Source organism: Pocillopora damicornis, chromosome 3 (assembly GCF_964200805.1).
Source record: "Pocillopora damicornis chromosome 3, jaPocDami1.2, whole genome shotgun sequence".
NCBI lineage: Eukaryota > Metazoa > Cnidaria > Anthozoa > Scleractinia > Pocilloporidae > Pocillopora > Pocillopora damicornis.
Genome location: NC_142672.1, coordinates 10,147,356 through 10,161,897, shown reverse-complemented (window position 1 = coordinate 10,161,897; position 14,542 = coordinate 10,147,356). Strand labels below are relative to the sequence as shown.

General features: G+C 40.0%; 1 protein-coding gene across 2 annotated transcripts in view; it reads right to left on the bottom strand.

The window, feature by feature from the left end:
* The window catches only part of LOC113684639 (piezo-type mechanosensitive ion channel component 1), a 33,252-nt gene that overhangs the window by 4,100 nt on the left and 14,610 nt on the right, over window positions 1–14,542 (bottom strand). For both annotated transcript variants that reach the window (XM_089201653.1, XM_089201654.1), the window contains 24 exons: window positions 14,283–14,375; window positions 13,950–14,006; window positions 13,363–13,506; window positions 12,107–12,308; window positions 11,601–11,693; window positions 11,164–11,345; window positions 10,618–10,839; window positions 9,711–9,976; window positions 9,266–9,355; window positions 9,029–9,105; window positions 8,402–8,554; window positions 7,650–8,026; window positions 6,415–6,915; window positions 5,727–5,808; window positions 5,489–5,574; window positions 4,816–4,862; window positions 4,570–4,723; window positions 3,667–3,711; window positions 3,232–3,290; window positions 3,018–3,125; window positions 2,472–2,630; window positions 2,166–2,313; window positions 1,448–1,633; window positions 549–653 (listed from right to left, as the gene is read on the bottom strand). In XM_089201653.1, coding sequence (XP_089057779.1) covers window positions 549–653; window positions 1,448–1,633; window positions 2,166–2,313; window positions 2,472–2,630; window positions 3,018–3,125; window positions 3,232–3,290; window positions 3,667–3,711; window positions 4,570–4,723; window positions 4,816–4,862; window positions 5,489–5,574; window positions 5,727–5,808; window positions 6,415–6,915; window positions 7,650–8,026; window positions 8,402–8,554; window positions 9,029–9,105; window positions 9,266–9,355; window positions 9,711–9,976; window positions 10,618–10,839; window positions 11,164–11,345; window positions 11,601–11,693; window positions 12,107–12,308; window positions 13,363–13,506; window positions 13,950–14,006; window positions 14,283–14,375 — 3,636 coding nt within the window. The remainder of the gene's footprint in view (window positions 1–548; window positions 654–1,447; window positions 1,634–2,165; window positions 2,314–2,471; window positions 2,631–3,017; window positions 3,126–3,231; window positions 3,291–3,666; window positions 3,712–4,569; window positions 4,724–4,815; window positions 4,863–5,488; window positions 5,575–5,726; window positions 5,809–6,414; window positions 6,916–7,649; window positions 8,027–8,401; window positions 8,555–9,028; window positions 9,106–9,265; window positions 9,356–9,710; window positions 9,977–10,617; window positions 10,840–11,163; window positions 11,346–11,600; window positions 11,694–12,106; window positions 12,309–13,362; window positions 13,507–13,949; window positions 14,007–14,282; window positions 14,376–14,542) is intronic.

The window sequence follows — 14,542 nt, the reverse complement described above, 5'->3', positions numbered from 1 at the left end:
TTAGCTACCAACATTGCAAATAGGGGAGTGGGGGAATACATTACGTTGGGTCACAAGGTGAAAAATTGTCTTTTGCAACTGGTTGTAGGTGCATACAACGCTAAATGGACCTACGAGAAGATTAAACAAATTTTCTTATCGACATTCTCATCACGGTTGCTTATCAAAAATCCTTTTGGCTAGAGAAACCAAACCTCTCGAAATGACTGATCTAACCCTAGGGTGTTTGCAGGCTCCATTAATTACACAGTAATAACTTTTATAGCACTTCATAAATCACACGGTTCGAGTCATAAAGTAAACAGCTTCCACATCTACTCTCAGAGAATATGAGTCCACAATACAACGAAATGATTATCTTTCACAATTGAAGGGGGCTTGGTGAACAAACATTTTAACTGTCGTAGCTTGTTACAATTTAAGAAAAGGTAAAAAGTTGAATGGAGAGACCACTTTGATTTGACGGTCAATAACATTAATTTTAATGGGCGAAACGAGATTTTTTGGGGGTTTCCAGAAATTACTTTAGGGCCAAGTCAAGTAAGCACCTCAGTTTCTGAATATCCTCCTGGACGTTCTTTTTTTATCTTGTCGATTTCCATGTCAGACAACACGTTCAAAGATTTCTCTTGTGCGCTGACTTTGAATAATGGCTGTGGAGAGGGAAGATAAACATAAAAACGTTTAATGAAGTACTGAGCCGTGACTCGCATTATGAACTTGATCTGGGCATGAAATGCTCTTTCACGTGGAGATCAGCTCTTCACTTAACCCAACAGAAGGCTCTTATTACTTCCGCCGCCGCACGAGTGTTTCCTCTCCCGCGAGAAAGTTGGAGGCCTGGAGCAAAGCGAGCCGGAGAGAGAGATCTGCAAGGGGTCTGGGTCCAGATGCAGATAAAGACCTCTCGCCGGTGCGCTTGCCTCCAGGCCTCACACTTTCCACGCAGGCGAAGAAAAAATCGCGTCCCAGCGCTGACTATGAGGGCCAGCTCGCAAGTCACTCTTTATCGATCTTATTTACTTTCTCTTTATAGAACCTCATTTATCAGTAAAACGTTTTTTTTTAAACGATAATAGGACCGAAACAGATGTTTCCGTGTGATTTAGTGCTTTTGACTAAGTTGCTAACGTAAATTGGCCACCGTGATGAGTTTAAAAGCTGACGTTTCGAGAGTTGGCCCTTTATCTATCGCTCGAAACGTCAGCTTTTAAACCCTTCACGGTGGCCAATTTACATTATCAACTCAGTGTTGATACTATTAAATTACCCTGTTATACTCTCCCACCGACGTAGCCCCACAGTTTCTCCAAAAACTTACCCCCTTTATTTAGCAGAGTCCGTTAGCTTAAATGAATCGATCTCACACTGGGAATTAATTTAAGGTTACTCCTGAGAATTAAGGTTTAACTGCCAGAAGTAAACATACAACTAAGTATGCACAGACCTGGTATCCTCCGATAGACAGTGTGAACGTTGCGTCCTGTGGCAAGTTACTTGTATATACAGAATTGATGTAGGACATAAACAAAAGAGGGAACCATATCACGATCACCAGGAGGGCCACCAGGAGTCCGCCTAGGCCCCATTTGCTCATAGTCCAATACTTTTGGCCCCTGGCTTGAAACCATGTCTAGACACCAAAGAAAAAATGGATTAACCTGTGAATCAAGTTTACTTCACCATAGCCGTGGCCAAAGTTACCTTCTCGGCGTAAGTCACAGTCAACTGAGAGAGGTTACGCGTGACGTTTGCGGCAAGTGTCAACAGCAAAATTTGAACTTCTCGCCATCTTTGATCTACCGTTTTCATTTTACGCATAGACCGATCACATCGACCATCAATAAGAGACTTTTGCAATACTTCATCAGGTTTAAAATCAAGTAAAATTTTTACCGCTTGCCTTTCCTGTAAACATCCCGTTTAAACTCAGGAAAACAACGCGTTCCACCCCAACCACACTTTTCCCAGCCGCCACTTGATATCAGTTCTTGAGACGTTTTGGGTAACGCAAAAGCACACAACTTTTTTTATTTTAACATGATGGACAAGGGGACAAAAGCGGATAAAAGCGGATAGCCGCCATTTCTTTTCTACCGGCTCTAAACGACTGAACCATTCATTCAATAACTCCAGTGGACTACCGCTGGCAAAACTGTTCTCACCTTCTCGGATTCTCTGTAACACTTCAAGACATAAATGTTAGCATAAATATCCTCCATCTTGAGCCAGTGATACAAGGTCAGCGTGGTATCCGTACAAACCCAGTCCAACACACTGCGCAACTCAAGAAGGAAGGGAATGGCCTGGAAACTAGTAACATAACAGATGATGGAGACAAATCTAATCTTGAAAATAATTTCGTGGCAGATCAAGGAAATTGAAAATAAAATTAAAGCTCATTTCAAGTGGTGAATTGAGGGAGAAATTTCGACGTTAGAGATCATCTTTTCAATCTCAAACGGACTTACCCCTGGAATAGAATTCCACTGGTCAAGGTATAGCTCTTTGTCAAAAAATTACCCAGAATCCTGGTCGGGTAACCGCAACGCACTTGATAGGCGGACAGACCGAAGTACATACACATGAAGATGTACATGAAGATTGCGGGAATGTTCTTGATAAAAGGCCTAGAGTGATGACAAAAAGCATATTCCGTACAAATATTCCTTCATGATTTTCTCAAACTGCCACCTTTAAGAATGGCAATCAACCAAGAACAACAAAAAAAATTCGGCACCAAAGCTAGGGCAATAATAAATCTAAGTGTATATGTAAGGATTTAAAGCGTAGTATGTTGGGATCTGAACATCTCTATGTTCGCAGTATGTTCGAACTGAGCTCCCTGAGAGTCGCTGGCGAACTAAACTGCAGGTGATGTATAAGGTTTGCATTTGACAAGTACTAAGCACACTGCTAAGAGCAACAATGTCGAAACTGATCTGTGTGCAGTAAGAGAGACGTAATGTACTGCGTTCCGTCGTCGAGAAACGTTTTTTTTTCTTTCCTTTACATACCTTTGCGTAACGAGCGGCACGATAAAAAACATGAACAAGTGGAAAGAAATCACCAAGAAAACATTGTACATCAGCTTTGCAATCACAAACTTCCTTAAATACAAATATCTGTAAGGAAAAAATAACGAAGTGTTTTAAAATAATCATATCACTTGCAACAATAACAATACCCAAGAGTCACACATGCACTTTTAGCCAAGGAAATCATATTTACCTGTCGATGACGATGAGAAAAAACTGCGATAACAACATGTAAAGAAAGGTTTTCGGCACCTACAAAAAAATTAGGCGAAATGTCAATTAGATTAAGTCTGAAACACATATCTTTCTACCAAGCCTGACCTACAATCCACAGATGGCATCGAAAACAGTCTCCAAAGAGGAGAAATTGGAAAGCGCCGGCTAGATTGAGTGGTATGGAGATGACGATCAAATAGATGACGTCAAATGACCAAGTAGTGATTCTAACAGTCCTCTTTTGAACCATGCATACGCATGCTCTACCTATACCAGTCGTCGAGGACTAGAAAGCCAATTTATCCATATTATTGAGAGGAATAAGATGAAAAACCCTTTTTCAAATTCATCCACATTTGTAAGGGGGATTTTGGCTCCTGCTGAAATAACACTTGAAGAAAACACAACTTACCACATTTTGCTCAATTATCTGCATAAATTGCGCTTGCGGTTTCGTCTACATACAAAAGAGAAGAAACTTAGAGAGAAGAATAATGAACAAAAATACATTAAGCTCAATTAACTCGTATATTTATTTCTCCTGAATTCTCGTTTAAGTCTTAAGACTACTACGCGAGTTTTAACTCCAATTAATATATCACCTTTTGTTCTAAAGGGTAATACTACATTGCAACTAGTGAAAAGATCATCTTGTACTAAAAAGGCGTTCCATTTTCAGTCGATAGGAGAGACATACTTGGCGGGTGTTAAGTTACGTGGAATGGCAGAAAATGCACGTTTGAAGGCACTAAAGTCTCATTTAACTAAACATTACACATCCCTGTAGGCTGACACGGGCAATTCCAGGGATATCATTGGAACTCTTAAAACACCCATAAGCAGTAACCTCTAGGTAACTACGGTGATTCATACCGCTACTCGTCGCAATAATGTTAAAATGAATGTCAGTTCAATGGCATGTTTTAGCGTTGTTGTAAATTGAAATCGATAGCCGCTGACATGTACAATTAGCTGCAAATTTCCATATCAAAATGCAACTGGTTCTTGTACGACAAGTAGTCCCTTTGAGGGGTTAATCTCGAAAACAGCCAATTTCAGTCCCTCTAAACACTTGTTCTACTTCCCTGATGATGCCGTGAAACTATGAAAACTCGGAGCTTTCATTCTTTTCTAATGGTTACAGTAGTTACGGCCTCACTGGAAACTATCACGCCATCTGCTTCCGAAGTCTGTCTAATCAAGAGGTATTGAAATGTTCCACTTTACCGACTATTCTGATAGTCCATTGGTAAACCTTCTACTCCCCGCTGACATTTATACCGTTTACTTTCATTAAAACTGAAAGATTCCTTACCTCTGAAGAGGAAAAAGCCGACCAACTGAACACAATTATGATGAAGATGATAAACTGACACGCGAACATCATAGCATAAACATCCACAGCACCAGAACCAACTTCAGGATCATAAATACGACGCAAAAACGTAGCCACTGGATGGCACAATCCGCTGAGGAAAGAACAAAATTGAAAAATGTATGTTAAGAGGAAATGCATTGATTGAACTGCATGCTGTTAAAATGCGCAAGGAATGTTATTTACCATTCTTGCTTGCTATTTCTCTCTTCACCATCCGTCGCATTGGTTGTCTAAAAAGAAACATTTGATTATTTTTTTACTTATTTTACGTTTTACTTTGAAATGGTTTCTTGGCAGAGCAGATGGTAGAAAATGAAATGTTTTTCATTGAGCCTTCATGTCTACCACCTAAAACGGTCGCTTTTGGACATGGAAATCTGCCCTGAAAAAACCTTGTCCAGGACGAGATCTGCTCATGTATGCGAACTTCCGTGCACACTTTCCAAGGAAAGGGTGCATGATTCAAGGGAAACCAACTTCAGCAAATGTTAATCGACAAAGGACGCTATCACGTTTTCTATGCTGATGTATAAAGGAAGGAGAAGTCAGCTTGTGAACCTATAGGCACATGCCGGTTTGTCTAAAATATCAAAAGAGGAAATTACGGTAAAAATTTTTTTTTGATCGCGAAAATCTCTCTATGAGGACGGTTGGTTTGAAAACGTTTCCCTCCCTTACTTGCTAGCGATAAGGCTAAAATCATGAGAGCTACAACACAGTCAGCACCGAGATCTTCCATAAACAGTAGTGACTGACGGCAAAGAATACGCACCACCTTCGCAACAGCTTGGTTCAGTGTTAATTTGCCAGATTTCTTGCGCAGGCGAACAATATATAAGCGAACATTTAGACTAACCTGCGATTGCTGAGTTGATATGCTGCTCTCGATGGAAGACGATCTGTCCAGCACTATAGAGCCAGAATTTACTTTACTAAAAGGACCTAGGAAAATATGATAAAAAAAATTACAATTATCCATGCACTTCAAACTTCCAGCTGCAAAACGTCGGCGCTCTGGAAGCCTCGCTTCTCATTTTAGCGGCTATATCACTCAAAACTGTCACAAAGCCACTAGCTGTAAATACTGGATGTACCTGGTGATATGGGTGACATTGGTGGTTCATCAGTGTCCTCACCGTCTTCTCGATTCGCGTGGTCTCTCCACAAACCGTGAACCTAAAGTCGAACATACAAAGATACAAAAAAAATGCAATGTGGGGAACATATTGCAAACGGTTGTGTATTGAACTCCCATGTAGTTTGATATTTGGTGGTTACACCTTTGAGCCATAACTGATCAGTTCGATGGTTTAACAGCACAGTTATTTTATAGTCTTTTTGTAATCCATCCGTTTCTTAACTAGCAAATTCAAATTTAATCACACAAGCGTGCTTCATATTTCCAATTTGGATACTGATGACGTTGCGCCTCCAGAAATCCTTACACATCTTTCATGCCCTTCAAACTTCCCCCGTGCTTCATACCTCGATGAACGCACAGAGACGCACGAGCCAATTCTTAACTGAGCGGGAGTTTTACTGGTCCACCAGGGAACCAAAGAAGGAAAGCAGAGTCCCTTAATGCATTTAAGCGTGGTCTGTCTAAAATTATATTAAAATTGTATTATATTTACGACATTTCCCTGGTGCTTCTACTTTTATTTGTTTGCTTCTTGGCTTTTTTTTCCTTTTAGTTTCTAAATTTTAGGACCCTTATGTAAACCATATCTTGTAACGTTGGCATCCTCAACAAAGATCATTACTACTAAAAGAGAATGTTACCTTCAAGGAATATCTGTGAAAGAACAGCACCAAAAGCAACAGCAGATCATAGGCAGACGTGTGTCCAACCCGTTCAATACCAATTATTCTCGGTGAACACAACGGACTGTTCTTCTCCAATCCGTCTGACGGATTACAATCAGTAATGTCGATAAACTGAAACTTGAACAGATACTTCAACACAATTACGACTTGTGTGTACGTCATCACGGTGATCCAAAAGATCTTGGTCGGCCTGGGAATGGACAGCATACCCCACAGGAATACCAAGAAAGGAAGAGGCATCGACAAGATGCTGGCGTACACCATGTGGTTTAAAATCATCAGCATGTAACACAGGATGTCAGTGTTTGCCAAAAGCGCGTAAATGAAAGCTATTGTTAGACGAGAGATACGCATGTTGGATTTACGCCAGCTTGCGCTTCCGTCAATATCCTCGAAATCCAAGTTTGAGGCAGACCATGCGTCCTCGTCCTCCATAGTAAAGCGTGACGTCATACTCTGTGTGTTAAAAAACTACTTGTAAAATTACTACTTGAAGGTGAGGCTGAGTATAGCATATATATATATATATATATATAAATAAATAAATAAATAAATGAATATATATATATATATATATATATATATGTAAAAATCTGACTTAAAAAAGATAAAAAATTTAATAAAAACGTTTCGGTCAAAGACCTCCTTCAGTTATTTGCAGTATATGTATGTTTATATATATATGTATATGTATATATGTATATGTAAAAAGGCACACGACTTTCGTGCTCTTTCTAACTGCATATTTAATGACTATCCTTAACGTGCTCCTGGACTTTGAGGATGTTTACCACGAAAAAGTTGAGATATAGCCGCCTGCCATAGCTCTCAGCTACAGAGCATTTCTCTCTGCTTACGAACACTCGATAGACTGGGAGACTTAGAAGGCGGCTGAAATCTTAACACCATGTTTCTAGTAAAATTAAAATCCATCTTGCTGACCCTTTGGCCCCTAACAGAGACTAGCATCTATTTTTTTTTTGTCACAATATCAGCCCTGAATCACACATTGAGGTCACAAGAATAAAGGAAATGAACACCAACTAACAAAGCTCGATCAACAAATTCTCCTTTCCAGCACCTCTGGAAATGTATGGAGATAAGTATGGAGAATATGCATACTGATATTTGGGCGTAAAGGGTTGAATGTAAGTTACAATATGAAAGAAAAAAATTATTCTCACGCGCACCTTCGTATCTGCTTCGGGATCCGAAGCTTCACCGAACCGAATGCGAGCACTTCCGTAACCAAGCTTAGCACGACGTAGCTTCTCATGTCTCTTCTCTTTTTGTTCTCTCTTAAGCTGACCGGCGATCTCTCTGTAGTCTTTGGAGATGTCATTTAATAAGTCGATGACTTTATCCACAGATATGGCGATATAGTAATACAACCAGCTCCACCATTTTTTAATTTTGTTGACAAACCCATCCGCCTGGCCGTCATCGCTACTTGCTTCCGGGACGAAAACTTCTACGAATTCATCTTCATTGCCAATTGAACTGCTAGAGCTCTTCCGACCCCAGGCTGCCCCTCCTGTGGCCTCTACTGGAACTTCGCTCGGTTTCTCTGTGATCAAAATTGTTTTAGCAAAATGAGGAAGCAAGAAAATTCCTCGCAAAAGTTCCTAGTTACAGGGCAGGGTGACCACTTGAGCTAAAATTGATGTGGAATACTAAAAGGCGGTCTGATTAATGAAGAGGCCTCATCAAAGAGATGGTCATTGCCGTGTGTTGGGCTAAATGTAACCAAATCTCGAAAGTTTTTCACACCTCATTAATAATGTCATAACTTGCTTTCTTGAACTTCGTAATTTTTTCAGGGTTGAAATTGATTTTAAATCTCGACGTTTCGGAAAAGTACGCTTTTTTTCTCGTCACTTTTCTTCTCTCTTCCTTCTTTAACCTTCCTTCTTTTCCCTTTTTCAATAAACAAGAGACATACCCTTGTCTCCAGTCTCCTCAGCTACACCTCGCCCTCTTTCTGCCTCAGTGGGACTGTGACTCCTGTCATGTGTTGGACTCCCCGTCGCTGATTCACCCTCGGACTCTGCTTCTGATTCACTTTCAAACCACTTGTAATCGCCGGAGTAAATTGCTGCAAAAGATGAGAGAAACGAGAGCGAGACATGTCAAGCGCTATAAGCCAAATACGAAGAAAAAGAAGCCAAAAAAATAAAAATAAAATAAAATAAAAAAAAGCTTGTGTATGATGGAGCAAATATACACCAAGCCAAATTAATGATCCATGTCATATCTATACCAAGTAGCAATGCAGAGCCAATTTTATTTACGTGTAAAATACTTCAAAACAGGTTGCCGGCGGAGGTAATTATAACCAAGTGCGACGCCGGATTGTAACGGATGCAATGGTTCACAAAGAGACTAACGACCCTGCATTAAATCAAAACGTCGATTGGTTGGTAGCTTTGAGCTTTCAGCGGTTGTCGTAAAATTGTACAAATTTCTTTTGATTTGAAAACCGCGTGAAGAAGACACTGAGTACGTTAAGTCTCTAGCAAAAGGTTTTCCAAGAGCGAAAAGCTAACGGTGGCATTACAGACAGTGTTACCTTCATAGTGTGACTGGGGTTCGTACTGCATTCCTGCCGGGTGCAACTTGGCCAGTTTCTGTTTCAGCTTGTGAAGCCTGAAACAAAAAAGTTACAGCAAAATTAAAATACTGTCAGTTATAACGGGGCACCAAGCTGAAATGCACAGTGGAAAGTTAACCCTTTCACAGTGCGGCACCTAATATTCTGGTTAACACCTCGATGTAGCAGGAGCAGGTTATCAAGCGTTCAACTTACGATTTCCTGATTCTATCCATCTTCCCTTTGTCTTCTCGTCTCACGGCATCTAACTGAGCACGAACATGTTCATTAACTAACTCAGCACCCCTAAGGAAGACAAACATACATCCATAACTTTAATTCACGGCAATAAAGACTTCAGATTTACCTGTTATTGTAATATAAATATAAATTTCACAAATCCACATTAACTGTGAGTAAAATCGTATAAGAATTGATGAGCATCCATAAAGAAATCGAAATTGGAGTAATGCTTTTTAGGGAGGGTTGAAAGGGAGGGAGGAGAAAGAGTTTCATTGAAAAAGTAGAAATTTAAGGCTGGGTTCGCAGCGCAGATCCCTGTGACAGTATCACTAAGAAGATGTGAGCGCTCTCGCTGCTGCCATAACTGTTCTCTCCCTTCTAGAAGTGCAAGAGACATGAATTTTTAGCCGTTCCTGACCTGCTGGCCATGTCTGACTGCTCTCTATGATCACGCACCACGTGCTTGAAATAATCTGATGTGAATACACGATACTGTATGACAAGGAACGTGAAGCATGCGCAGTCCATAGCAAGTCCCGTATCATCAGGAGCCACACAAGGATCATTCTTGGTTTCTACGTTGTTCTTGTATCCACCTTCTCTCAAACAGTACAAGCTCAATAACTGTAACGCCCAGCAGCCGGTGTGCTTTTTCACATATTCTACATACACACAAGACACAAGCTGAAAGAAATCATAAGGACACGAGAGGTTAAGATGTAGTTAATCTTGGATCACAGTCTACTGAAAAATTCGCTGAAAACAGCATATAATAACTGCAATAAAAAGTTAACCAATAAAGCGAGACAAAACAAACAAAAAAATACGAACGGATCCTCAAACATGACCCACAATTTCAAACTGTGGAAGGAGTAGTCAGACGTCGATGGGGTTTACGGGAACCTGTGTTGTCGTAGCCTGAATTTCCTTCATTGCCCTTCACCCACGATGATCAGTTCATTATTTTTGTGATTCCTAAAGGTCAAAATATCCTTCATTTATTTGTGAACGAATGTAAACCGACCATACAGGTCGCGTCATCTCCATTACTCCTCTTAATGTTGGAAATACTATAACGAAAATTTCGGTGACCTAAGAGTGTTCACAAACGAGCAATACTTCAAATTGTGCAAGGGTAGGAAGGGGAAAAAATTCACAGGGAGCAAATTTTATCCTTGACCTTTGTGACGAAGGAAGCGAAAATGTGTTTTTCGGGTATGTACTTCTCACGATCATAAAATCTAGGAAAACATTCAAAATGTATTACAAGGTTTGCATTGAGTGCTTTAAGTAAATTTTCCATAAATAAAATGAGTGTCTTTTACCTGTAAACAAACTTTAGCCAAAAGCGTAAAATAATTGTATCCTATGAAGATTTTCCAAAGTCTGAATAGTCTTGTCCTCGGCTGAAGGTAGAGCGCTTGGCCGTGCCACAAGAAGAAGAAACACCACAAAATAAAACCAAAATTGAAGATGCTGATGGTGCTTTGAACAGTGATGTATACTACGGCCAAAGTCACCCAGTACATGTGTTGAAATACGAACACCTGCGACGATAAAGTTACCAGTTACTTTCTGTAGAGAGAGGCGTGGTTTGATAGAAGTAATGTCTTGAGTTGGGCTGCCAAATGTGCCGAAGGGGGAGGGGTAAGGGTAGGACGGGTGAATTATTAATGTCTCTTACAACTAAAAGTGGGACGGAGAACGTTCCTACTGATGTTGTCTGTCAGTCACTGTGTGAAAATAAAATACGAAGAGTTACCAAAGACTCGGAAAATAGTGGTATTCCTTTGACTGATAGAGCATAATACACTGTTCGTGACGAAGGAGAACGTCAATTGTTGATTTTCGCCGATGTTTACAAAGTCTACCTTAACGAAGTCAAGCCAAGTTATATTCCACATGAAGTCAGGAGTAACAGTTTTTCCGCGGCTTCCACGTCTGTTGGAATTAAAAGCTGAACCCGAAGAAGCTTGCTCAGTTGATCGTTTAAAACGCTCCATAGAGAACACGTTTTCTTGACAACAGGCGAATAGCAGTTGGAAGAAATCACCTAAAAAGAAAACCATCATCAGTCAAGAGTCACTCAATTAGAATCAAGGAAAACTTTTAAGTCCCTCGCGTCAGAACACGTGACATTTGCCACCAAGCATAGAAACCACCTGACAGTCAACCTCAAAGGAGTAGCATCAGTTGCAATAAAAAAAAACCTCTCACTCTCAGCAAAAACAAAAATATTGTAACAGGAAAGATCAGTCAAGGTACGTCACACACGACAAAAAAGTTCACTTGAGGTCACAGGACTTACCTAAAAGAAGCTTAGGGTCGGGTGGGAGCTTCACATCGGTTAAATACAGCCAGTGAACGAGGTTAGGCTTCAACGCATTGGTCCAGGGATAAGCTACGCCGGGAGGATAAATATGGTTATGGTTAGAAACTTGTTTATGTACACGGAGAGAAATCTTCAGCAATAGCTTAATAAAGCAAAATGAGCGCGATCTTGACAGAAATATTCAAATTCTGCGTTGCGGTGTCCTGCCACTGAGCTACAGAGAAATCCTTCCTGAGTTAGTCCATTACCAGGTTCATTGTGCTTTATTGCAGTTCTCACACTACAGCTCTGGATGAACATAAATCCAAACAGAGATTTAAAAAAAGGATACAGCCCGCCGGGTAAATGTTTAGAGAGCAGCTGAAGGATTACCAGTAAAAACACAAAACAGGTATTACACGAACTGAGGGAAGCACTACAAACCGATACAAGTAATCCGTCGATAAAGTTAAAACTTTGATCAAAAGAACGATGTTTCATACCCAGGCATAGTGCAGGAGGCCATCCCAACACCAGGAGATACTGCAGAGGTAGGAGCACTGCCAAGAAGCCCACATAAACAGGCCACACTATCGAGCAGTTCTGTCGGCCCAGTACCAAAAATGTCCCTAGCCAAATGGCATATACCACTGACGTGATGTCACAACGAACAGCCATGTTTATTACGATCATAACTAAGCAAACCTGAAAACGGTGAGAGGATAGCCAGTCATTTCTAACAACCTCTACTCAGCCTAACATCCGATACAGTGACGAGTAACCAATCGATCTCATCACTTGACGAAGAGTAGCAGTACGCAGTCTTTAAGACGCGAGTTACAGCACAGGTGACTAAATTGTGAAATACAGCATCAGACACCACTAAAACAATGCATGTGAAGGTGTTGGGGGGAAGTGGAGGAATTGGGAAAAACTAACGTTCGACGCCGACTGAATACGATGCCTTTACAATATGGTGCAAATGTTAGCATCAGTTCATTCGTTTACTTTCCCACCCCTGGCTTGTAAAGCGTTTTGAGAACCAGTTTAAAGGCTATGTCAGTCAGTTTAATAACCAAATTGATGAAAAAGGTAGTTTTGCTTTTTAGGCAGACGTTGTCACGTTATCGGAAAGTGGAGGGGTACCTGACTGATATGGCGAACTTCTCACGCGCCAGACTACCGTAGTAACTAAATATGACATAACCCATGATTTAGTTTAAACTATGATTCTTATACAGTCCTATTTTTTTCTTTTTCGGTTGGAGATGAGTACTCCATTTTAATTGGGATTGACTTCCTAGTCGGAGTTTGGTTAACTTAGGTTTGGTATGGGAGTAGCATGGTGTTTGACTAAGAGGGCTTCGATAATAATCTTGTGTATGTATGTGTTTTGGTTCAATTTTAACCTTGGTTCAAATTTTATCTCCTTTTGTTTTTGGGTATTGTAATGTATGATAATGAGTTTGAAACAAAGGAAAATAAAATTTGAATCAAGGATAAAACTGAACTACAACATAAACATTGAATCAAAACATCATAAACTATTCTCTCGTTGTATCAAGAGATTTCATTCTCTTGATTGTTTGTGTGTCAGTAAAACAAAAACCATGATGCAGGTTAAGCAAGATTGTTGGGGGCATCAAAAAGATTATTAATAATTCATTGAATGTATCGTAGAAACTGAGCATCCTACAATTACAATCACTTTTAGTTTTTCGTCATCTAATAATCATAATAAGGATTAATGTAAGCTTACCTCCCAACCAAAATGGAAGAAAAACTTGTTAAACAAATACTTGATACAATCTACAATTCCCTCATCAGCATCTGGTCGTGTTATTCCCGGAAACAATATTCCGACATCTGGTTCTTTCAAATTATTTCTCCAACGGTAAAGTTTCTGTCGATAAATAAAACGACGGGGAAAAAATTTTGATTAAGAACGTTTAAGAGATGATCGTTTTCAGCAGGTTAGCTAAAAAAAGAGACTGTAAAGACTCTCCAGAAGCAGTGTGGTTGAGTGGTTAGGGCGCTAGGCTTGTAATCCGGTGCCCACGGGGTTCAAGCCCCCCACCCTGCTACTCACTGGATTGGTTCTTGGTTGTTTGTATACAGCCAACTGGTCTCCCTCTAGCCAGCTGAGATTTTTAAACACTTTGTTTGTTAATTCATCATTCATTCACTGGTATTGGCCTTCAAAATCTCCATTTGGGGAGTGGTTAATTAAGTCTACATGCATAAGCACAGGACAACAACGAAAAAATAAACCTAGTTACAACAGCTAACGAATATCGACAACAACGAAGGAAACTGATGTTCTTCAAATGGAACCAAATCGCCTACCTGATGATGTTTAATGACAGCATGTAAAACAATAACTATCACGATCAGCAGGTATCCCTACAAAAAAAACAAATAAAATAAAATAAAACTAAAAAGTGAAAAAAAAACTTTAAGACTCTCGTGAAAAGGACAAAAAAGAGAAAACAGTTTTGCTCAAATGTCAACCGCGTGTCTGCACTCTGGTAAATCACAGGATCACAGGCTACAACTAATCACAGAAAGCGTAATAATCAGTTCAGTGGATGAAAAGATAGATAGATCACAAGGAATGACCATTCACGTAACGTGTAATACGCAATACATTGGATAAAAAGATAGAAATGTTTTCAATACCTTTATGTCTTCCGAGATGTTATCTGTCTTGTAAAAGCCAACCCACAATGCATTGTTGATAAAATGATTAAAAGAGGACGGACGAGGCAAGGTCTGAGGACAAAGAAAGGAGAATGATAAAACGATCAAAATATGACTTTTCAAATCTCTGCTAGCTCTACTTAAAGCCAGACTGACTCATTCCCGCTATACTCAACAAACATACTGAGAAGATTTCTCAAAATATAGCAGAGCCCGTTCCAACCTATTGGCCAAAAGAG